The sequence below is a fragment of the Coregonus lavaretus genome (genome assembly GCF_964263955.1).
Source record: "Coregonus lavaretus genome assembly, chromosome: 1".
NCBI classification, from domain to species: Eukaryota; Metazoa; Chordata; class Actinopteri; order Salmoniformes; family Salmonidae; genus Coregonus; species Coregonus lavaretus.
The window spans coordinates 31,811,034-31,835,024 of NC_139988.1; the positions used below are offsets into that span (position 1 = coordinate 31,811,034).

At 45.1% G+C, this 23,991-nt stretch overlaps 1 protein-coding gene across 1 annotated transcript in view; it reads left to right on the plus strand.

Annotated features, from left to right (window-relative positions):
- LOC311133047 (zinc finger MIZ domain-containing protein 1-like) overlaps positions 1 to 23,534 on the plus strand; it is a gene marked incomplete at its 5' end in the record, with an annotated part of 74,253 nt that extends 50,719 nt beyond the window's left edge. Inside the window, 19 exons of the mRNA XM_084166471.1 lie at positions 4,478 to 4,622; positions 8,432 to 8,546; positions 9,094 to 9,299; positions 9,428 to 9,632; positions 9,870 to 10,157; positions 10,500 to 10,682; positions 10,817 to 10,885; positions 11,067 to 11,229; positions 12,484 to 12,625; positions 13,815 to 13,893; positions 16,380 to 16,511; positions 16,985 to 17,090; positions 17,369 to 17,529; positions 17,778 to 17,845; positions 17,945 to 18,013; positions 18,299 to 18,567; positions 18,726 to 18,928; positions 19,369 to 19,650; positions 20,043 to 23,534. Coding sequence (XP_084022597.1) covers positions 4,478 to 4,622; positions 8,432 to 8,546; positions 9,094 to 9,299; positions 9,428 to 9,632; positions 9,870 to 10,157; positions 10,500 to 10,682; positions 10,817 to 10,885; positions 11,067 to 11,229; positions 12,484 to 12,625; positions 13,815 to 13,893; positions 16,380 to 16,511; positions 16,985 to 17,090; positions 17,369 to 17,529; positions 17,778 to 17,845; positions 17,945 to 18,013; positions 18,299 to 18,567; positions 18,726 to 18,928; positions 19,369 to 19,650; positions 20,043 to 20,150 — 2,993 coding nt within the window. The 3' untranslated portion in view covers positions 20,151 to 23,534. The remainder of the gene's footprint in view (positions 1 to 4,477; positions 4,623 to 8,431; positions 8,547 to 9,093; positions 9,300 to 9,427; positions 9,633 to 9,869; positions 10,158 to 10,499; positions 10,683 to 10,816; positions 10,886 to 11,066; positions 11,230 to 12,483; positions 12,626 to 13,814; positions 13,894 to 16,379; positions 16,512 to 16,984; positions 17,091 to 17,368; positions 17,530 to 17,777; positions 17,846 to 17,944; positions 18,014 to 18,298; positions 18,568 to 18,725; positions 18,929 to 19,368; positions 19,651 to 20,042) is intronic.
- Between the last annotated feature and the right edge of the window lie 457 nt (positions 23,535 to 23,991).

Consider the following 23,991-nt stretch of genomic DNA (forward strand, 5'->3'; position numbering starts at 1 on the left):
AGACAGTGGGGGATTCATTAAGACACACAGGGTGCAGTTCCCAGTGAACTATGTTGATATGTTGAGCTGCATTGTTGTCTGTTTCCTGTACATCTAATGTGCTCTATGTCTAACCACTGCAACCCCCACCATCCTCACAGCTAGTGTGTGTGTGTGTGTGTGTGTGTGTGTGTGTGTGTGTGTGTGTGTGTCTGTGTCTGTGTGTGTGACCACCCTGTTTCCTCTTCTGTAAGAAGCCTAGGCTGCTGATTTAAAGGGATACTTCAGGATTTTGGCAATGAGGCCCTTTATCTACTTCCCCAGAGTCAGATGAACTAGTGCAGTTTGAAGGAAGTTGCTAATTAGCGCTAGCACAATTGATAACTAGTGTTAGCGCAATGTCTGGAAGTCTATGGGCATGCTAGCAGATACCCAAAGACTTCCAGTCATTGTGCTAATGTTAGTTAGCATTGACTCGCAAAACGACCTCTAATTTCCTTCATACTCGACACAGAGACATAAAAATGGTATCCACAAGTTCATCTGTCATTGCCCAAATCCCGAAGTATCCCTTTAATACTCACACAGTTACTGTTCTCAACAATAGCCTCAGGCTATTGTCAATCGTATCCATCTAATGTGTTCTATTAGCTGGATAAGGGATGTAGCTCAGTTGATAGAGCATGGCGTTTGCAACGCCAGGGTTGTGGGTTCGATTCCCACAGGGGGTATGAAAAAAAGAATGAAAAAAAAGAAGAAAAAAAAAGTATAATAATAATGTGACTAAACTGTAAGTCGCTCTGGATAAGAGCATCTGCTAAATGACTTAAATGTAAATGTAAATGTTCTAACCACTGAAACCTCCAGGATCCTAACAGCTAGTGCACGTGTGTGTGAGTCTAAAGTTACAGTGCTGTGAAAATGCTGTAGTGCAGATGGGAAGGTCCTGACCCCAGGGTTAGTGATTGGACAAGGACATACTTCTAATCATAGTGTATCATGGGTAATTCCTGGCAGAGCTTCATATTTCATTATCTTAATTGTCTGAATGCAGGTCAGATACTGTACACAGGTCATTACCCCTATGCCTTCACTCTAGGCTACATCTTAATCTGGAAACTAGCGTGATTTAATCCTATCTGTGTGCCCTCTAAAGAGCAAAAAACGTATTGTATTGAAGTCAACCAGAATAAATCCTAATGTATTTTTTTTTTTCTACATAGGGCATCATCCATCATGGCTCTCCACCTCTCTACATATCTTTGTGGGGTCAAGAATGCATTTCAGACAAATATATTGATTTGGTAGGACTACAGTAGTCTTAATCTCTATCACTACAGAACTATGACTTTATTCTTCTTTGCCTTTTTAAAGAGCATAGTGCAAGGCTATCCATCTCTCTGGATCTCTTTGTCAGTCAAGTATTCATATCAAATGCATATAAAACAAATGTATATATTTATATAGTCTGACCGTATAGGGTGGAAGGGAAGGCTCTTTGCGAGTGATTGGCTTACATGAGCCTACGTTTTTTTTCATAGGCGAGCCTAACTTTTGTTTTGTTTGTGTGTTTATTTTGAGCCTCGATTGTTTGTGGGTTTGGTGCTATGGCCACACACATAGGGATACAAGACACAGAAATTGCAGACTGCACGTTTAACTTGACTGTTGCTGCTGCATTTTGTGTTTTGTTCGTGATTAACCCCTCCCTCCCCAGTAAAATGTGTAATTTGAACCCTACAGAAACCAACACCTGCAGGAGATGTCAGAGTGACTCAGGTAGCTAAACTCGCTCCATCCCTCCCTCCATCCATCCCTCTCTGGCTCCAGCATCCGACCGCTTGTCGTTACTCCATCTCCACCTCTCCATCTGTATGCTCTGTATGCTCACAGAGGCCAAATCAAACTCGCACTATGAGAAAACCTGAACAGACAGTTTATAAAATGAATGTGATTATTTACCCTGTGCCGGGTTTTCCTGAAGTGTGGTTTTGATTGAATCTGCCCCAGAGTCATGGAGAGAGATTATAAACCCATTGGATGTGCTTCTGGTTGGGCAGAGGCTAGCAGAGTGGAGTGGAGGGGGGGTCATTAGCTGGGAAGGATATCATTGGCTGCTAAATGGGTTCCATTACGGTTTTGCAGAAGCATGACTTTGTCTACATCCCAAATGGCACCCGATTTTCTTTTAAGGGCACTTCTTTTGACCAGGGCCCATAGGGCTCTGGTCAAAAGGAGTGCACTACATAGGGAATAGGGTTCCATTTGGGATGCCGCCTTTTGATTTCAAGAGGATTTGATACCCTCTCCATATTTCTTATTTTGCATACATTATCCTGCCCACATTACACAGCATACTGGCTGGAGCTTATATAGATTATGATTTTATAGAAATAGCTTATTTTTGTCTTGTATCACACATTGTATGTGTATAGGCTTCTGACAATGCGTGTATAGACGTCCAATGTACGGTTTCCATGTTCTGAGAAAGTGTACTGTCTCATATCTGTGTGTACTATATAGTACTACCTCTATCTGTAGTGTACGTGAGCTGATCTGCATGTGTGTCTATATCAGAGTGTTGTGAGTAATGTGGGCTGCACAGTCAAGCCTGTAATATAGACTAGTCTGTGACATCACTGCTTTCTGCATTCATCCATACTGTAAGTTCAGTGGAAATGTGTGGTATGGTCTTTTAAACTTGCTGTTTATTATACAGAAGTGCTGAGATATTGCAGTGTCAACAGCAGAGAGAAAGATATAATGATGTCGTCATGTACCTTTAAGTGTAGAAGAGGAGACTATCCACTAGCTAAATCACCTGAGTCATCCATCCTGTGTGAACAGCAGGAAGTGTAACCCGGGGCAACAGGCTGCTGTTTCCATTAACTAATGATAGAGGGCAAGTCCTCCATTACAAGGAAACTCCCAATGCTAATTACTGTAGAGCAGAGAGAGAAAGAAAGAGTGAAAGAGAGACTGAGTGACAGAGAGACTGAGTGACAGAGAGAGAGAGAGAGGGGGGGGGGTTAGGGTTAGGGTGGGGGGGACTAGCAGAGTACTTAACCCTTGCGTGACTACTTTTGACCAGAACTCTATGGGTGTAAATAGCAGTTTGCCACGTCTTACGACAGGCTGGGCGTATGGAGGGAGGACGGAGGTGGTGATTAAGTGGGGAGATAAGCTCTCTGTAATGGCAGGGTGGAATAATTCCACTTTAAGTAGGAGGGCTGAGTCTCTCCTCCCTCTGGCTCTGGCAGCAACCTGCTGGGAGCCTGAGACTGTCTGCTCAGAGATTGGCTCAGTGTGGCTCAGTCTGCTCTGCTGTGGTCAACTATCCTCTTCTCATTTCTTCTCTTCTATTCTCTTCTCTCTCCCCTCCTTTATACATTTTTTTTTTTTTTTTTTTTTGTCATTTTAGCAGACATTAAGCAGACATTTGTGTCATATGGCTCAATTAAGGCTTTGCTGTTCGATCTCAAACACCTTTTGAGCTTATTTTCTGTGTTAAGATGTTAGACATTAAGTCAATAACTCTTCTTATGTACAGTACATCATACACCATTCATAATGATATTTGCCTGCCTGCATGGTGCAGCAGACAGTTACCTGCATTGAAAATGACTGAGGACGCTGAGCATTCTGATTAGTCATTGGGGTCGAGTGGAGGGTAGGAAGAGGGGGTGAAAGAAAGAGGAGGGAAAGGAGGAGGCGAGGAAAGGAGGGGAGAGGATGGGTATACGCTCTCTCTCTCCATATCCATCTCCCTCTCTCTCTCTCTCTCCATAACCATCTCCCTTCTCTCTCTCTCTCTCTCTCTCTCTCTCTCTCTCTCTCTCTCTCTCTCTCTCTCTCTCTCTCTCTCTATCTTTCCCCATCTCTCTCCCCCTCCCCCTCTCGCTCTCTCGCTCTGCAATTTACCCGTCCTCTTCAGAAAGCCAGGGGACTCTCTTCTAGAGGGATCAGAGCTGATGTACTGCAGATAAACACTGTGTGATTCATTCCATCAGTCACTGAGATCTACACTTGCAGACAGACAGCAACAGACAGGCTGGGATTACTGTGTTAGGGTGCCTCAATATGGCAGGAGGCAGAACTGCAGTCCAACTTGAAGAGCGAGAGGCAGCACTCAAATGTAGTGGGCAGAACATAGTCAGATAGTTGATTAATCAAGTGAGATATTTTTGATCAAGGAATTTTGATGGGCAATTGTTTGTTTGTTTTTCTGATGGCAGAAGTGGCTGTGGAGACATTCAGAGAGTCCAAATCATGTTGCTGAAGTAGTCAGGAAAACAATATCATAGGATCCCATGTTTGGTAATAGAAACTGACTTACTTCAAACTGACATACTGGAGACATACCAGAGACTGTTTTAGCAGACCGACAGACTAGTTAAAGTTTGAAGTTGTATGTGTAGACCGACCTGTGTGTGTGTTTCCTACGTTATTAGACTGACACATGAGTGTGTGTGTGTGTGTGTGTGTTTCTTTCCCGTAGCCCTGCTGTCATCGTGGTGCGAGGAGCTGGGTCGCCTCCTGCTGTTGCGTCACCAGAAGAGCAGACAGAACGAGCCCCCGCAGGGCAAAGTCCCCATGCAGCCCAGCATAAACACCATGAAACCCCCCGGAGGACTCTCACATGGGTCAGTGTGTGTTTGTGTGTCCCCGTCCGTCCGTCTGTCAGTGTGTACTTTACTGTACATGTTTTCTGTTTAACACAAATGGAGACATTGTCACTTTCATTTTCACTTACACAACAGCTGTGAGCACATGTAATTTAAACACACACTCCTTCATTGGTTCCCTGGTTTAAACTGGATCGTTCATGTTAACTTAAACAATGTTGACCTAAATCTCTGTTTCCTCCCACCTCTCCCCCCTCAAAGTAGGCTATATAAATCATGCCCTATGTTGCATTTAACCTAGAATATCCTCCTCCCAGTCCCTTCTCAAATAAATACATGTACTGAGTTTTTCTCTTCATGAAAGTGAGCTAAGACAAGCTTAGCAGAGCTAGCTTGGAGGATAAGGACACACATACATTCTAGGACTGGGAATTGCCAAGGACCTCACGAAACGATATTATCACGATACTTATGTATTGCGATTCTCATGATTCTATGTGTATTTGTGATTCGATACTGTGATTTTATTGCAATTCGATATTCCAAACATATTGCTCACAATATGTCTGCTGCAGAGGGACAAGAGAGAGCCATGAGAAAAGAAGTTCTTATCAGTCATGGAAATTAAAGTGCTGAAAACAAATTGGCTCCTTATTTAAAAAGAAGATGGAGAACAAGCTATGAAGGAAAAATACTGGAGTTTTGGTGCAGGTACAGCCAACTAGCGCAAAAATAATATTGCGATATTGTCAAAATGATACTATATATCGTCAAAAATAATATCCCGATGTTGTAACTGTATCGATTTTTTCCCCCCATCACTAATACACACACACAGGCACGTACACACGCACAAATGCACACACAAACGGAGGGAGTGGGCTGCAGTGAAGTAATGTTTAGCAGAACATTCCATTCTCGCCCCAATTCCAAACCTGGCTGCCACAAGTCTGCTCTACGCCGAGCATCTTGGGAAGTGTTCTACTCCTTGAAGATACTAGTATATCGGGTCCCTTCCAACACCACAGCTATGTGTGAAAACACACTCCTCTCCAAAAACATCCCTTACTTCCCTGATACATCACTGTCTGTTTCTCCCCGTAGAGTTTAGTTTGTTTATTCATAATGTTCCAGTTATTCATATTCTAGCCTCCGATTTGTTTGGAGTTTTAATGCCAAATATTCGAAATAACATATACACTACTGGTCAAAAGTTTTAGAACACCTACTCATTCAAGGGTTTCTCTTTATTTTCACTATTTTCTACATTGTAGAATAATAGTGAAGACAACAAACTATGAAATAACACACGGAATCATGTAGTAACAAAAAAGTGTTAAACAAGTCAAAATATATTTTATATTTGAGATTCTTCAAATAGCCACCCTTTGCCTTGATGACAGCTTTGCACACTCTTGGCATTCCCTCAACCAGCTTCACCTGGAATGCTTTTCCAACAGTCTTGAAGGAGTTCCCACATATGCTGAGCACTTGTTGGCTGCTTTTCCTTCACTCTGCGGTCCGACTCATCCCAAACCATCTCAATTTGGTTGAGGTTGGGGAGTTGTGGAGGCCAGGTCAACTGATGCAGCACTCCATTGCTCTCCTTCTTGGTAAAATAGCCCTTGCACAGCCTGGAGGTGTGTTGGGTCATTGTCCTGTTGAAAAACAAATGATAGTCCCAATAAGCCCAAAACAGATGGGATGGTCTATCGCTGCAGAATGCTGTGGTAGCCATGCTGGTTAAGTGTGCCTTGAATTCTAAATAAATCACAGACAGTGTCACCAGCAAAGCACCCTCACACCATAACACCTCCTCCTCCATGCTTCACGGTGGGAAATACACATGCAGAGATCATCCGTTCACCAACACTGTGTCTCACAAAGCCACTGCGGTTGGAACCAAAAATCTCCAATTTGGACTCCAGACCAAAGGACAAGTTTCCACCGGTCTAATGTCCATTGCTCGTGTTTCTTGGCCCAAGCAGTTCTCTTCTTATTATTGGTGTCCTTTAGTAGTGGTTTCTTTGTAGCAATTCGACCATGAAGGCCTGATTCACACAGTCCCCTCTGAAAAGTTGATGTTGAGATGTGTCTGTTACTTGAACTCTGTGAAGCATTTATTTGGGCTGCAATTTCTGAGGCTGGTAACTCTAATGAACTTATCCTCTGCAGCAGAGGTAACTCTGGGTCTTCCAATCCTGTCGTGGTCCTCATGAGAGCCAGTTTCATCATAGCGCTTGATGGTTTTTGCGACTGCACTTAAAGAAACTTTCAAAGTTCTTGAAATGTTCCGTATTGACTGACTTTCATGTCTTAAAGTAGTGATGGACTGTCGTTTCTCTTTGCTTATTTGAGCTTTTCTTGCTATAATTGTTCTTGCCATAATATGGACTTGGTCTTTTACCAAATAGGGCTACCTTCTGTATATCCCCCCTACCTTGTCACAACACAACTGATTGGCTCAAACGCATTAATTAACTTTTAAGAAGGCACACCTGTTAATTGAAATGCATTCCAGGTGACTACCTCATGAAGCTGGTTGAGAGAATGCCAAGAGTGTGCAAAGCTGTCATCAAGGCAAAGGGTGGCTATTTTAAGATATCTTTTGAAAATATATTTTGATTTGTTTAACACTTTTTTGGTTTTTGGTCCATATGTGTTTTCATAGTTTTGATGTCTTCACTATTATTCTACAATGTAGAAAATAGTAAAAATAAAGGAAAACCCTTGAATGAGTAGGTGTTCTAAAACTTTTGACGGATAGTGTACATGGCCGAAGGTTTCCAAGGATTATGAGCACATTTCACATTTCTGGGTGGATATGCAATCCTCTGTTGTGTTACGTACTTGGCCAAATGAAATCCACGGCTGTCACATTAGTATGTGTTTGTATCTGCCCTGCAGTGATGACAGGGTCTATGTGTGTGTATGTGTGTGTGCGTGCGTGTGCGTGTGTGTATTCTGAAGTGATAGGTTAATGTAGAGCTGGGACGATAAACCGAAAATGATCGATACCGATCACTTATCGCAGGCATTTTGCTGATATCGTTCATAACGATAAATAGCCTATACTAGAAAAATTTGAAGATTTAAATGAAATAAGTTTGCTAATATGGGTGATTGTTAATTGGACAATCGATGGCTACAACCATCAAACTAGTACTAGTAGTTTAAAGGTCCAATGCAGCTGTTTTCATCTCAATATCAAATAATTTTCAGGATAACAATCAAGTACCTTACTGTGATTGTTTTCCATTAAAATGGTCAATGATAATAAACAAAAATAGCTTCTTAGCAAAGAGCAATTTCCCAAGCAATAATTTTGCTAGGACTATCTGGATGTGGTCTAAGTGGGAGGGGAAAACTGACAATTACCTGTTATTGGAAGAGAGGTTTGGAACTTTCTTTCTTATTGGTCTATTAACTAATTTACTGCTTGGTGATGTCACCATGGAATGCCAAATCCTATTAAGGATTCTAATTCCTATTTCAATGGCCAAAATTCCATCCCACCAAAACAGGCTGAAATTTCAGGCGGTCTTTTCAAACAGCTCTTACACTAAAAGGGAATTATCATAATTTTCACAATTTCACAGTATTACTCCACCTCATAGTGTGGAAATATATATAAAACACAAGAAAATCAGGTTTTTGACTGGGGGGCTTTAAAGGATCATTACAAAAAAATGTGGTGCACATTAATGTTATAAACGTATCGTTCTATTTATCATTATCACATCAATTCAGGCAATTTATCGCGGTATGGATTTTTGTCCATATTGCCTATCTCTGGGTTAATGTGTGTGTTCGTATTTGTTCTGTAGGGATGGGTCATTTGCCTACGACTCTGTCCCATGGCAACAGAACACCAACCAGCCCCCAGGGTCATTGTCCGTTGTTACCACGGTGTGGGGTGTGACCAACACATCACAGAGTCAGGTGAGACACACAACACACACCCACACACACTTCAGTACACACTATTTGATGTTTTCGACACACAACACACACTCTTATACCTTTGTATTGAGTCTAGTAATTGAACTACCGAAGACAGACCCTGAATCACAAATCTCCTTAGGCACCTGTGTAGATCTGAGATGATTGGATAGGTATAAGTAATATGGTGGTAGCTCCATTTTGCCCTCTGATTGGACCTGGTGGAATCATCACCATATTGCTTTTACCTAGCCATTCCTCTCAGATTGACAAAATGTCCCAGGGACTAGAGGCTAGGGGTTTATTGGAATTTTGATGTTGGTTGAAATATGGTTTGCTGTGTGTGTATCACCAAAAGCTAGACCTATATCAAAGATCTCTTGTTGAAGTCCCACACAGTGAGTTGACATCATATAATGACATATTAGGATCTCTGTGGTTGACATAACCCTGTTTGCTGTGTCTAATCAAAAACTATATCAAGGATCAGTTGTTAGACCTTTTTTTTTTTTTTTTTTTTTTTTACATATGACCTTTCTTCACCCAGGTTTTGGCCAACAGCTCCAGCCATATGAACCCAGGAGGTAACCCCATGGGCCAGGGTATGTCTGGGGGTCCGGCAGGCCTCAACTCCCCCCAGTTCCCCGGCCAGCAGCAGCAGTTCCCGACCAAGGGAGGCCAGGGTCAGGGCTACATGCAGCAGGGGATGTATGGCAGGCAAGGATATCCCGGTGGAGGGAGCTACAGCGGGAGGTAAGAGGTCATACACACACATGAATGAAGTTAAAACTGACACATTCTCTATCTCACTCTTACTCTATGCTTTTAACACATACTGTACAGTATACACAGCTCTAATTCATATTGTTGCCGTTATATAGTTACCCAGGTGGTCCTAACACTCCCCCAGGGGGGATGGGCATGCCCCAACACTCCCGCCAGCCTGGCGACTTCACCCAACCAGCAGCTGCTGCTGCTGCTGCCGCTGTTGCCGCCGCCGCTGCTACGGCAACCGCCACGGCAACCGCTACCGTGGCAGCCATGCAGCAGGAGACCCAGAACAAAGAGATGAACCAGTATGGACAGGTACGGACACATCACGGCACGTACAAACACAGTTATCATAACATGCATACAAACACACACACACACCATTGCCATAATAACTTATAATATCTTGTTTTGGGCCTGAGGAAAACCAGGTACAACTACATACATTACACACTATATACACTATATACACTAAAACCATGGAGTCAAACCTGCAGCTTCCTACTTAACTGTAACTCTTCATCCTTTCTTCCACCTTTATTTTTCCTCCAGATGTGTTCCTCCTTCCAGATGGGCCCAGGCCAGGCCTACAACAACCAGTTCATGAACCAGCCCGGCCCCAGAGGGCCCCCTGGAGGCATGAACCCAGGCAGCATGGGCCAGGCCATGAACAACCCGAGCATGGGTGGGCCTCCCATGGGCATGAACCAAACTCAAGCCCCAGGCATGGGGCCTTTTGGGGCCCATGGCCAGAGGATGCCCCAGCAGGGCTACGGAGGACCTGGTGGCCCCAGGCAGGCCATGCCTGTTCAGGGCATGAAGAGGCCCTATCCTGGAGAGGTGAGTTGGATGGTGTGTGTGTGTGTGTGTGTGTGTATTTTTCCTTTGAGTATTATATTGTCATAGTACCTCCCCACATGCAGTTCATGCGTTTCTCACAAATGTTGATAGATTAATTAAGTTGTTGATTGATTCTCTCTCTCTCTCTCTCTCTCTCTCTCTCTCTCTCTCTCTCTCTCTCTCTCTCTCTCTCTCTCTCTCTCTCTCTCTCTCTCTCTCTCTCTCTCTCTCTCTCTCTCTCTCTCTCTCTCTCTCTCTCTCTCTCTCTCTCTCTCTCTCTCTCTCTCTCTCTCTCTCTCTCTCTCTCTCTCTCTCTCTCTCTCTCTCTCTCTCTCTCTACAGCCAAACTACGGGGGTCAGCAGTATGGTCCTAACGGTCAGTTCCCTCCCCAGCAGAGTCAGTACCCTACCTCTAACCCATCCAGACCGATGCCTTCCCCAAACTACCCCGGCCAGAGGATGCCTGGGGGGCAGGGGCAAGGCCAGTACCACCCGCAAGGAATGCCCATGGGGCAGTACTATAGGGTGAGAGCTCCCTCACACTAACACTCCCTATCTACCTGTAAGCTCTAGACCTCCCCTCACAGTAACATAACCATTTTACCATTTACACCTGCTCCCATTGTACATTTAACCATTGATGTCTGTTTCATTCACAGCAAGAGCCATTCAATGGTCAGAACAGCAACTTACCTAGAGGTGGATACTCATATAGCCAAGGCAACGGGGTATGTACTCTCCTTTTTTATCCTTTGTCTAAGCAATTGAACTGCCAACAGAGTTATTTTAATTCTCTCTCTCTCATGGTTTTTCTTTAACCCGTATGTATCACTCTTCTTCCTCTCTCTCTCCCCCTCTCCTTTTTTCCCCTCCCTCCCCCTCTCTCTTTACCTCTCTCCCTCTCTGCAGGCCCCCAGGCCAGTTAACTACCCCCACTCCCCGGTGCCTGGTAACCCCACTCCCCCAATGACCCCCGGAAGCAGTATGGTCCCATACCTCTCGCCCAACCAGGATGTCAAGCCCCCGTTCCCGCCTGACATGAAACCAAATATGGCAGCGCTGCCACCTCCCAGTGAGTACTTACACTGGAGCATCCACACATGGATGCATGCATGCACGCACACATATGCACGTATGTAAGTATGTATGCATGCTCGCACACAACACACACACATACACACACACACACACACACACAGTGGCTAGTCTACAGACAGTACAGCAGAGCTATTCCAATCCGTCAGTAACTCTTTCGATACCTTTGGCTGAAAATATAGCAATGCCTGCACAACAAAGTATTAGCAGTACATGTATGGTTTTATTTCATTTTCATGAGATACAAAGCCATTGAGACACGACTACTTCACTACATAACTACCAGGGTTGGGGTCAATTCCATTTCAATTCCAGTCAATTCAGGAAGTACACTAAAATTCCAATTCTCTGCTTTGCTTTTCAATTGGGAAAAGTTGGAATTGGAATTTGACTGGAAATTAAATGGAATTGAGCCCAACCCTGATCACTACTACATTCTGCCCTGATACAGTGCATTCGGAAAGTATTCAGACCCCTTCACTTTTTCCACATTTTATTACGTTACAGCCTTATTCTAAAATGGATTCAATAGTTTTTTCCCCTCATCAATCTACACACAATATCAAATCAAATCAAATCAAATGTTATTTGTCACATGCGCCGAATACAACAGGTGTAGACCTTACAGTGAAATGCTAATTTACAAGCCCTTAACGAACAATGCAGTTTTAAGAAAGAATAAACAAATAATCAATTTTTAAAAAGTTTTTAAAAAATGTCTTAAAGTGACTATGCATAGATAATAAACAGAGAGTAGCAGCAGCGTAAAAGAGGGGTGGGGGGGCAATGCAAATAGTCTGGGTAGCCATTTGATTAGATGTTCAGGAGTCTAATGGCTTGGGGGTAGAAGCTGTTTAGAAGCCTCTTGCCGTGCGGTAGCGGTACCGGAGCGCCAAGTCTAGGTCCAAGTGGCTTCTAAATACCCAATAATGACAAAGCAAAAACTATTTTTTATACATTTTTGCAAATGTATAAAAAATTAAGTACTGAAATATCACATTTACTGTACATGGCTGTACTGTAGTTGACTCCTATAGCGTATAACCATAGGATTCTACAGCCATGTGTTAGTTAGGGTAATACCCCACAGTGATATCCCGGTGCCCCAGCCAGTTTTCTGTATGTGTGACTGTTAATAAACCAGTATACAATTCTTACCCCACTACCACAGATACAGTTAAAAGGAAAGCTGACGTCCTATCTTCCTGTCCTGTCTCTCCGCTCCCATCAGCCAATCCCAACGATGAGCTGCGGTTGACCTTTCCGGTCCGGGACGGTGTGGTGTTGGAACCTTTCCGGTTGGAACACAACCTCGCCGTCAGTAACCACGTCTACCACCTACGACCGTCGGTACACCAGACCCTCATGTGGAGGTGAGATACAGAGACAGACAGACACACAGACAGACACAGACAGACACACACACAGACACATACACCTACGACCGTCGGTACACCAGACCCTCATGTGGAGGTGAGATACAGACACAGACAGACACACAGACAGACACACACACAGACACATACACCTGCGACCGTTGCTACACCAGACCCTCATGTGGAGGTGAGATACAAAGACAGACAGACACACAGACAGACACACACACAGACACATACACCTGCGACCGTTGCTACACCAGACCCTCATGTGGAGGTGAGATACAGAGACAGACAGACACACACACAGACACATACACCTGCGACCGTTGCTACACCAGACCCTCATGTGGAGGTGAGATACAGAGACAGACAGACACACAGACAGACACACACACACAGACACATACACCTGCGACCGTTGCTACACCAGACCCTCATGTGGAGGTGAGATACAGAGACAGACAGACACACAGACAGACAAACACACAGACACATACACCTGCGACCGTTGCTACACCAGACCCTCATGTGGAGGTGAGATACAGAGACAGACAGACACACAGACAGACACACACACAGACACATACACCTGCGACCGTTCCTACACCAGACCCTCATGTGGAGGTGAGATACAGAGACATGTGGAGGTGAGATACAGAGACATGTGGAGGTGAGATACAGAGACATGTGGAGGTGAGATACAGAGACATGTGGAGGTGAGATACAGAGACATGTGGAGGTGAGATACAGAGACATGTGGAGGTGAGATACAGAGACATGTGGAGGTGAGATACAGAGACATGTGGAGGTGAGATACAGACATGTGGAGGTGAGATACAGAGATATGTGGAGGTGAGATACAGAGACATGTGGAGGTGAGACTCAAGTCTTATTCTATTTCTGTACCACCACAAAAATGTTGCCATGTTTGCATTCCATGGAAAATATTGACCAATAGCAGTCCTGATCATTTAAAGAACTTTCAACTAAGCTTATTACCAAACCCTTGACCAACTGAATAAGGTGTGCTAGTGCTGGGCTGGAACAAAACTGTGCTGTCCTGGCTGGGTGTCCCAGAGGAGCGGATTAGGAAAAACTGTTTTGTATCTGCTAAATGACTAAAATTTAAATGTAATGTATTTGACTGTATTGACCTCTGCCCTTTGCTCTTTGCCCCCTCTAGGTCAGACCTGGAGCTGCAATTCAAGTGTTACCACCATGAGGACCGACAGATGAACACCAACTGGCCCGCCTCCGTCCAGGTCAGCACACGCACGCACGCACGCACGCACGCATGCAGCATGCATACAGATACACACACACACAGTGTCACGTTCGTTGAGTACAGAATTGGACCAAGGTGCAGCATGGTATGCATACATGTTAGTTTATTGAATAAACACAGAACAAAACAACAAAAGCAACGTAACGTGAAGTTCTAAAGGCTAACATCAAACAAGCCAAACCCACAGAACCAAGATCCCACAACATAGGTAGGCAACATGGCTACCTAAGTATGATTCCCCAATCAGAGACAACGATCGACAGCTGCCTCTGATTGGGAACCACACCCGGCCAACATAGATATACAAACATAGACTGTACACCCTGACCAAACCAACAAGAAACAACAGGCATTAAAGGTCAGGGCGTGACAGTACCCCCCCAAAGGTGCGGACTCCGGCCGCAAAACCTAACTTAACAGGGGAGGGTCCGGGTGGGCATCTAGCCTCGGTGGTGGCTCCGGCTCCGGGCGTGACGTCCTCTCCCTTACTGCCTCCCCGTTGCACCCCCGGCGCGATGCTTCCCCTCTCAGTCCTCCCACGATGCACCAAGCCCTGTCTGGACCCTGGTGTGGGAGGCCCCGACCCTGGAGAGGGGCTGACGTCTGGGCCTGATCCGGCAATCCCCCCACGATGCACCAAGCCCTGTCTGGACCCTGGTGTGGGATGCCCCGACCCTGGAGAGGGGCTGACGTCTGGGCCTGGACCGGCAATCCCCCCGCGAAGCACCAAGCCCTGTCTGGACCCTGGTGTGGGAGGCCCTGACCCTGGAGAGGGGCTGACGTCTGGGCCTGGACCGGCAATCCCCCCGCGAAGCACCAAGCCCTGTCTGGACCCTGGTGTGGGAGGCCCTGACCCTGGAGAGGGGTTGACTTCTGGTTCTGGAGTGGAGCCGCTGACCGGAGCTGAACTGGACCCCGGTGGAGCGGACTGCTCTGGCTCTGGACTGGAGCAGCTGACCGGGGCTGGACTAGGCACCGGTAGAGCGGACTGCTCTGGCACTGGAGTGGAGCCGCTGACCGGAGCTGAACTGGACCCCGGTGGAGCGGACTGCTCTGGCACCGAAGTGGAGCAGCTGACCAGAGCTGGACTAGGCACCGGTAGAGCGGACTGCTCTGGCACCAGCCGTACCGGGCTGGGGACACGCACCACTGGTCTGGTGCGAGGAACAGGCATGGGCCGCACCGGGCTGGGAACACGCACCACTGGTCTGGTGCGAGGAGCAGGCACGGGCCGTGCCGGACTGGAGACACGCACCACTGGTTTGGTGCGAGGAGCAGGCACGGGGCGTACCGGGCTGGCGACACGCACCACTGGTTTAGTGCGGGGAGCAGGTACGGGCCGTACAGGACTGGATACACGCACCACTAGTTTGGTACGGGGAGCAGGTACGGGGCGTACCGGGCTGGCAACACGCACCACTGGTTTGGTGCGGGGAGCAGGTACAGGCCGTACCGGACTGGAGACACGCACCACTGGTTTGGTGCAAGGAGCAGGTACGGGCCGTGCCGGACTGGAGACACGCACCACAGGTTTGGTGCGAGGAGCAGGCACGGGCTTTACCGGTCTATGAAGGCGCATTGGCGGCACAGTGCGTAAAGCCGGCGCATAGCCTGGTGCCTGCATGGTCACACGCTCCTCAAAGCGAGTGCGGGGAGTTGGCTCTGCTAACCTCTGCTCTAAAGACTGAGCTCTCTGCTGCTGGAGGGTTAATTCCTCTCTCAGCTTCTCTTGTTGCCTGGCCAGCTCATCTCTCCGTGCAACCATTGACTCCTTCTCCCTACGGGCCTCCTGCAGGTGGTTGTCTCTTCTGTTAGAGTGCTAATCTGCAGGTCTCTCCGAGCCTCCTGCTGCTTAGCCAACCACCCTGTGTACCCCCCCAAAAAAAAATCTTGGGGCTGCCTCTCGGGCTTCCTTAGCGGTCGGGACCTTTTGAGTCGCCGTTTTATCTCCCTCGCTGCCTCCGTCTGCTCCCAAGGAAGGCGATCCATCCCTGCCTGGATCTCCTCCCACGTCCATGATCCTTTTCCGTCTAATATCTCCTCCCATGTCCATGATGTGTGCTCCTCCTGTTCACGCTGCTTGGTCCGTTGGTGGTGGGATCTTCTGTCACGTTCGTTGAGTACAGGATTGGACGAAGGTGCAGCGTGGTATGCGTACATGTTCATTTATTGAATAAACACCGAACAAAACAACAAAAGCAACGTAACGTGAAGTTCTAAAGGCTAACATCAAACAAGCCAAACCCACAGAAACAAGATCCCACAACATAGGTAGGCAACATGGCTGCCTAAGTATGATCCCCAATCAGAGACAACGATCGACAGCTGCCTCTGATTGGGAACCACACCTGGCCAACATAGATATACAAACATAGACTGTACACCCTGACCAAACCAACAAGAAACAACAGGCATTAAAGGTCAGGGCGTGACACACAGACACACTCTCCTTCCTCCTTCCAGGTCAGTGTCAACGCCACGCCCCTGACCATCGAACGGGGCGACAACAAGACGTCCCATAAACCCTTGCACCTGAAGCAAGTGTGTCAGCCCGGCAGAAACACCATCCAGATCACCGTCACCGCGTGCTGCTGTGTGAGTACACAATTCAATAGAATATGCAGATACAAGGGATATTTTAAATGTATGTAGAGGATACACTGGATGTGTTCATAATCCAGTTTTTATTTTTGTATTTTATTAATGTCTTTGTTTTATGTCTTTATGTTATTTATGTTATTTATGTCTATGTTATTTATGTCGTTATGTTATTTATGTCTTTATGTTTTTATGTTATTAATGTCTTTGTTATTTATATTATTTATGTCTTTATGTTATTAATGTCTTTATATTATTTATGTCTATGTTATTTATGTTATTTATGTCTTTATGTTTTTTATGTCTTTATGTTATTTATGTTATTTATGTCTTTATGTTATTTATGTCTTTATGTTATTTATGTCTTTATGTTTTTTATGTCTTTATGTTATTTATGTCTTTATGTTATTTATGTCTTTATGTTATTTATGTCTTTATGTTATTTATGTCTTTCCCCCCTCTATGTGCAGTCGCACCTGTTTGTGCTGCAGCTGGTCCACAGGCCTTCAGTCCGCTCCGTCCTGCAAGGGCTCCTGAAGAAGAGACTCCTGCCTGCAGAACACTGCATCACCAAGAGTATGTTACTATTACTGCACTACTATACTGCAATAGTCTTTACGTGTCTGACTATAACTCTGACTCCTGCCTGCAGAACACTGCATCATCAAGAGCATGTTACCACTATTATATTGTACTATACTAATACTATACTAATATAGGCTTTACCCTATCTTACTACCTTTACATCAATCTTGAGTGCAAGAATATGCCTAACTCTAATCTAACTCTAATCTCTCTCTCTCTCTCTCTCTCTCTCTCCCTCCCTCTCCCTCCTCTCCCGTCCCTCCCTCCAGTTAAGAGGAACTTCAGCAGCGTTGTGGCCTCGTCGGGTAACACCAGTCTAAACGGGGAGGACGGCATTGAGCAGACCGCCATCAAAGTCTCCCTCAAATGCCCAATCACTTTCAGGCGCATCCAGCTGCCTGCCAGGGGGCATGACTGCAAACACGTACAGGTAGGATGACAAGGGGTATGTTTTCTAACTACTGTGACAGTAGGGTTGCAAAATTATACACATATTACATATATTAAACAGGGCCACACAGTAGATGGCTGGATAGGGCCACGAGTTTTCCCTGACTATGTGCCTAGACCAGGAAGAACTTGAGACCCTTATAGCACAGGTGGTTCGGTGAACTACGCTAATGTGATGAGTAACCTTGCCTGAGACCTGAAGACTCATAAGTGCTTTGTCTTCCACAGTGTTTTGATCTGGAGTCGTATCTGCAGCTGAACTGTGAGAGGGGGATGTGGAGGTGTCCTGTATGCAAGTATGTGATGACCATTTCCAAACTATGTTTTGTCAATAAAGTTATGTCTCTTTTTTGAATTAGTTAAAATAATGCCTCTCTCTTTTTCTCTGCTCACAGTAAAACTGCGTTGTTAGAGGGTCTAGAGGTGGACCAGTACATGTGGGGAATCCTCAACGCCATCCAGAAGTATGTTTATTCTTCCTTATTACTAATAATAGTATTACTCATAATTATTATTAACCTTCAGTGCTTCATGTTCTTTTCCAGTATTCCCACTATTATTTCTATAGTGTCTAATATGTAATATGGGACCATAAAAATGCCCGTCTTCATCCTGTAGTGCTTAAATGTTATTTCCACTATTCCCAATATTATTATTACCACAGTGTCTTCGTAATACTGGACTTTTCCACTTCCTCCTTCCTTTGAAATATGGGACTGTATAAAAAGGTCCCCTTCCTCTTCCCGTAGTTCGGAGTTTGAGGAGGTGAACATTGACCCATCGTGTAGCTGGCGGCCGGTGCCCATCAAATCTGACCTCCATATTAAAGAAGACCCTGATGGACCACTGGCCAAACGCTTCAAGACCATGAGCCCCTCCCAGATGACCATGCCCAATGTCATGGAGATGATCGCCCAGCTGGGCCCTGGCCCCTCCCATTACCCATCAGGCCCTGCTCAGCACGGGGGCGTCGGCACCGGGGGCATCCCAGGGGAGTACGGTGGCCCGAGAGGCCCAGGTAAAGACCAATTTCAGAATTCAGTTTTATACATTTTGAACATTTTAAATGTTGGTTATTTAGAAGACACTCTTATCCAGAGCAACTACAGTCATACTAAGGTATGTAAGACAACCTAAGAATCCCCTCCCCTTATTTATGTTTTTCTGTGCTGCTAGGCAACACTTACCACGGCCACGGGAACTTTGACTTCCCCCACGGTAACCCCTCGGGCGGGGGAGGAGGTGGTGGAGGAGGACCGAGAGGAGGAGGATCCCCCATGAGTGACTTTATCCACACCCCTCAGCTGTCCCACCCCCCAGACTTCCCCGGGGGTCTTCTATCCCAGGACAAGCCCCTCAGCCACGGCATCAACGGCCCTGTAAGTCTCCTACACCTCCACCACCAACCACCAGGGCCACTCATACCAGAGTTGCTGAAAAACCTCATAGAAAAGTAGTACACCCACACCCAAACATTTCCCAGGTGCAGGGTACAACAAATGTCATATGAAAGGAATAAAAATACTTGTTGTATATCATCTCATATAGTTTGTTGTAATGATTGTCAGGCCTGTCAAAGACCTTGTAGTTCATAAAAAGCACTGATCTCGATCAGGTTAGCTTTGGCATTGTGTTCAGCTTTTCTTAGCAGCCTTGCTCATGTCATCCTCTACATGTCAGCTCAGAGCTTTCTTTAAACACATTCTACTTCCTCGCCTTCCCTATCTCTCTCCCCCTGCGTCTCTCACTCTCTCCTTCTCTCCCTCCCTCTCTTTCTCCCCCTCCGTCTCTCTCCCTCCCTCCCTCTCTCCCTCCTCAGATGTCTCATCCTTCCAGCACTGATCAGTCCCATAATTCCATGCAACAGCAGAGCTTGCACGCACCTCCTCACCCCAACAGCCAGTCGTTACATCACGGTGGTAGCCAATCAGGGCAGTCGTTACATCACAGCGGCCAATCGTTGCAGCCCCCTCGCCAGCAGGCCCCGCCCCCCCAGCTGCAGCAAGGCCAGAACAGCCACCCGCACAGCGATATGAACTTTAACCCCTCCTCGGGCATCGAAGGTCAAATCAGTGGTGACATGCCCGAGCCCTCCCTAGATGTAAGTGTGACATCATGGTGACATCGTGCTTAGGGTGCATGTGCAAACAGGTGCAAACATCATCTAGCTAGTATTAGCATCGTCTGCTAAAGCTTCTCTCATTGCCTAGCTCTGGTTTGATGGAGCATGTCAGCTGCTATGCTAATACCTTTAGTTGTTTAAATAGAGTCTTGGATAGAAATGAGAAGTCTAATGACAATATGTCTTGCCTCTCTCCCCTTATCGCTCTCACTCTGTCTCTCTCTCTCTCTCTCCTACCTTCCCTCTCTCTCTTCCTCTCTATCCCTCCCTCCTTCCCTTTCTCTCTCTCTTTCCCCCACCTTCCCTCTCTCTCTCTCTCACTCTTCCTCCTTCCCTCCCTCATCCCTCTCTCTGTCTCTCTCTCTCTACAGCTGCTTCCAGAGCTGGCCAACCCAGACGAGCTCCTGTCCTATCTGGACCCTCCGGACCTCCCCTCCAACAGCAACGATGACCTCCTCTCCCTCTTCGAGAACAATTAACCCTTCGCCTCCCTCAAGCCGAACTCAAATCCTTCTCCACAGACACACACACACACCACAGGCTCTGTGTCCAACCAGCTGGACTCTCCATAGAGTCCATAGACACACCGTCATCCTCATATGGACTGGTAGCGGGGACACATCCCTAGTGCACTTACCCAATGTGTAGTGCACTTCTCTATGTGATTCAGACCCAGGGTTCAAAGTTCAAACCCCCAATCAGGTCACACCTCCTACACACCCGGGTTCACACACCGTCAGACACACACACACGCACACACACACAATGTTTTGTCAAATGTGGCATAGACGTGTAGGTGGCATGAGGTCATCTGTCAGAACATGAGATGATGATGATGATGAGGATGACAGTCTGGATGTCAGGGAGTGGACATTGTGTGTGAAAGAGACAGGAAAAGGAAATGCACTCATGTCCTCACTTCCTCACACACACTCTTCCTCATGTAAAGATTGCGGAGCTGCGAAGCTCCTCTGGCCGACAACAACACGTTGACAGCCATGTCGGCTGTCTAGTCCTTAAGTGATATTATATCGAAAGAAAACTGTGCAGCTATTAATCACGTTCTATGCGTATGACCTCACAGGCCGAACTCTCTGTGTGGGCTTTTAGGAAAAAGTGTTGTAGCATTGTTTTATCATCCTTATTTCCCCCCTTATACAAAAACAAAGAAAAAAATACAAGAATAGGAAAGAAAAGTCATATTTTTGTCCAGGCCAGTGTTTCTATCTATCCTATTTTGATGTGTGTTCTTCCAAGCCCTGACCCCCTGAGACCACAACCTTTAACCCCTGACCTTTGACCTACAGTGTGTTCTTATAACCTCTGACCCTTAGCTCACAGTGTGTGTTTCCATCGTGGTGTCAGTCAGTCAGCACTGGGTCCGTTCCATCCATTCTACTGAAGCACAACAGACGGAGCCCCACACCACATCGCAGGCAGAGCACTGAGAGGAGAGACCAAGGCCTGTGGATGAGGATTCTAACCTTCTAGCTAGCCCAACCCAGTCTATCGAAGAATCAGCACTGTTAACTATTCTGTCTGTCTATCGCCCTGTCCAATGTTGTTAAAGTTTCTCTTCCCTGATATTGCAGTACAATGCCATGTCGGGATGTGGGCTATGCAAAAAGGACTTTTACCAATACATTTGTTTTGGGTTAGAATGATGGAGAACTGTGTGCGTGTGGGAGAGAGTGTGTGGGTGTGCATGTGTGTGGGTGTGCATGTGTGTGCAAGAGAAAGAATGAGGATGAGATCGATAGAAAAAGAGAAAAGAGAAGTAAAGACTCCCTATTTAGTCTGTTATAGGCAGACACATCTAGTGTTACAAAATATATTTGCCCCTTGTAATAGAGCCATATTAAAGTTTGCCTGTTTCTCCCTCTTTAAGGTGAGTCTTCCTCTGTTCTACAGGCCAGCAATTGCTCCTGTAACCATACTGTAAGGTTTGGCTCCACCATGTGTTAAGAAGTGCATGTGTGCCAATGGTCTCTGTTCTAGATTAGAGGGAAAGATTATTGTCTTTTTTATTTTATAGCCATTGCGTTTTTTTCATCATGATTTTATTTAAAATGTTCTTGCAAAGGAATGATTTTGGTTAATGGTAATGTATTGTCCAACTTTTTTTCCCCCATTTTGACTGTTCATTGGAAAATTGCTGTGCGTGATACATCACCAAAGTTATTCCATAGTTTGTAGGAGTTGGCTTGGCCATCTACTATAATGTAAGACATCTATGCCATCTATGCTATAAGCATACTCCTAGGGAACCCATCAAAAATAATTCTGAATAAATGTGTGGTTGCACTACATTTTCTGTCTTGTTACTGTTAAACTGTATTTTGTCATCTTTAAAAAAAAAGGAAGAGCACACATGATCCCACAATGGTTTATAAAGACAATCATTTAAAATGGTTGTCATCCTGACAACATATGCTTTAAATATGTTTGCTAATGTATTGGGGAAAAGTGACTTTACCCTCCATGTTTAAGTCAAAAGTATAATTCTGACACTTGCAAATATTGTAATACCCTCTGGAATTGAATGTGAGTTCTTTTTTATTTTTGTGAACCCTCTTGTACAACACAAGATCATCATGTGTATTATTCTCATAGCATTTTTGATATTGTTCTCCTATTTTAAGTTATTATTTTGTTTATCTATTGAGTGACTTTGTGAGAATAATCATAATTTGGTTTACATCAGATCATGTAGCCTACTAAATGAAATTGAAAATTTATAGATCAGTCGGTGGATATTGTTAGGACATAGGAATGATCCCCAACGCTGGTTGAATCACCTGAATACAACTGATCCTATGATCCTTTGGTCTGTCTGTCTGTCTGTCTGTTTGTTTGTTGAAGACAATGCACTGCCACAGCAAGGTATTTTGACTCCCCTGCCCTGTCTGTCTGTAGATCTGTGTAGACATGATGCTGAAGTCTGGTCTATCAACATTACTCTCTATACTCCACATAGAGGTTTGAGCCTTGTCCGAGGTTCAGGCTCCACACCCAACTGTAGCTGTACAGTCAATGGACACAAGGGGAGCGTGTTAGAGGATGCAATGTATTTTCATTTAAAGAAAATGGGAGATGGTGTGATCCCCCCGGCCCTCTCTACTCCGTTACTTAAATGCAAGAGGAGAGAAATAAAAGGGTCTGGAGGGTCTAAGGAATGCATGTACATTATGTAAATGACAAATAGAGACACATTAACTTACAGAAATGTAGACATTTTCCCCACACGGGTCAATGATGCGCATTGTGTATTTAGAATTTGTAAAGTTTGCATCCTCCTGTCAGAAGAGACTGTTGAATTGTGGGAAAAGGAGTCCGTGTTTGATTTAGTCTGCACAGTCCTCTCTCTCTGACCACATTTGTTCATTTATGTAAGATACTTTATTATCTAATTCTCAAACACGGGCCGTTGGAAAAGGAAAAAAATACACATTTGTTTCTCTTTGTGTAAAATTCAACTTCTGTGTATTTCTCTATTACCTGTGTACTTTATAAAGGTGCTACAACAACAAAATAATAAATATCATTTTGAGGTACCAATCGGGAATTGTGGGAACCATGAGTGGTTCCTAAAAATTGTTGATACAAAATTTACAGTTTGTACAATTTTGTCAAATTTACAGTTTTTACACGATTAGGCAAAAAATATTACTTCCGAGGTACAATCTGAAGTGATTGACACACCACGTGGCAGTTGTCTTTTTTGTTTTGTACATTCTGTGTACAGTCATTTCATATACTAAACTGGTCAGAAAAAAATTGTGATTTTTAGTCTTGAAAAACTGTATGTAGTTAGATGACGTGACATCCTAATATTTATCTAATAAATATGTATTCAAATCAAACTCATGCATCATGGTCTTGGTTTTCCAATAGCCTACATCTTCTATCCTCTATGTAACCTAAGACAGTAAATGTATCCTCATCCACCAGACACAATCACAGTGGAGAATGCTAGATCATTTGTTGTTGCTTGGCTACCTGCCAAACTTGACGGTTTTTACTTTTAATCAATCTTCATTTAACACATTTTACAAACGTCTTAGTTATTTTTAAATATATGTATTTTTCCTCGCTCTACTTTTTTCATTCAACTTTTTCACCCCGGACGCTTTATCTGGACATTGTTCTACAGGACCTCCACCAGCTGAATCTAAGTAGTAACATATAATATTTAGCAGACGCTTTTATCCAAAGAGACTTACAGTCATGTGTGCATACATTTTTACGTATGGGATGGTCCCGTGGATCGAACCCACTACCCTGGCGTTTCAAGCGCCATGCTCAACCAATTGAGCTAGA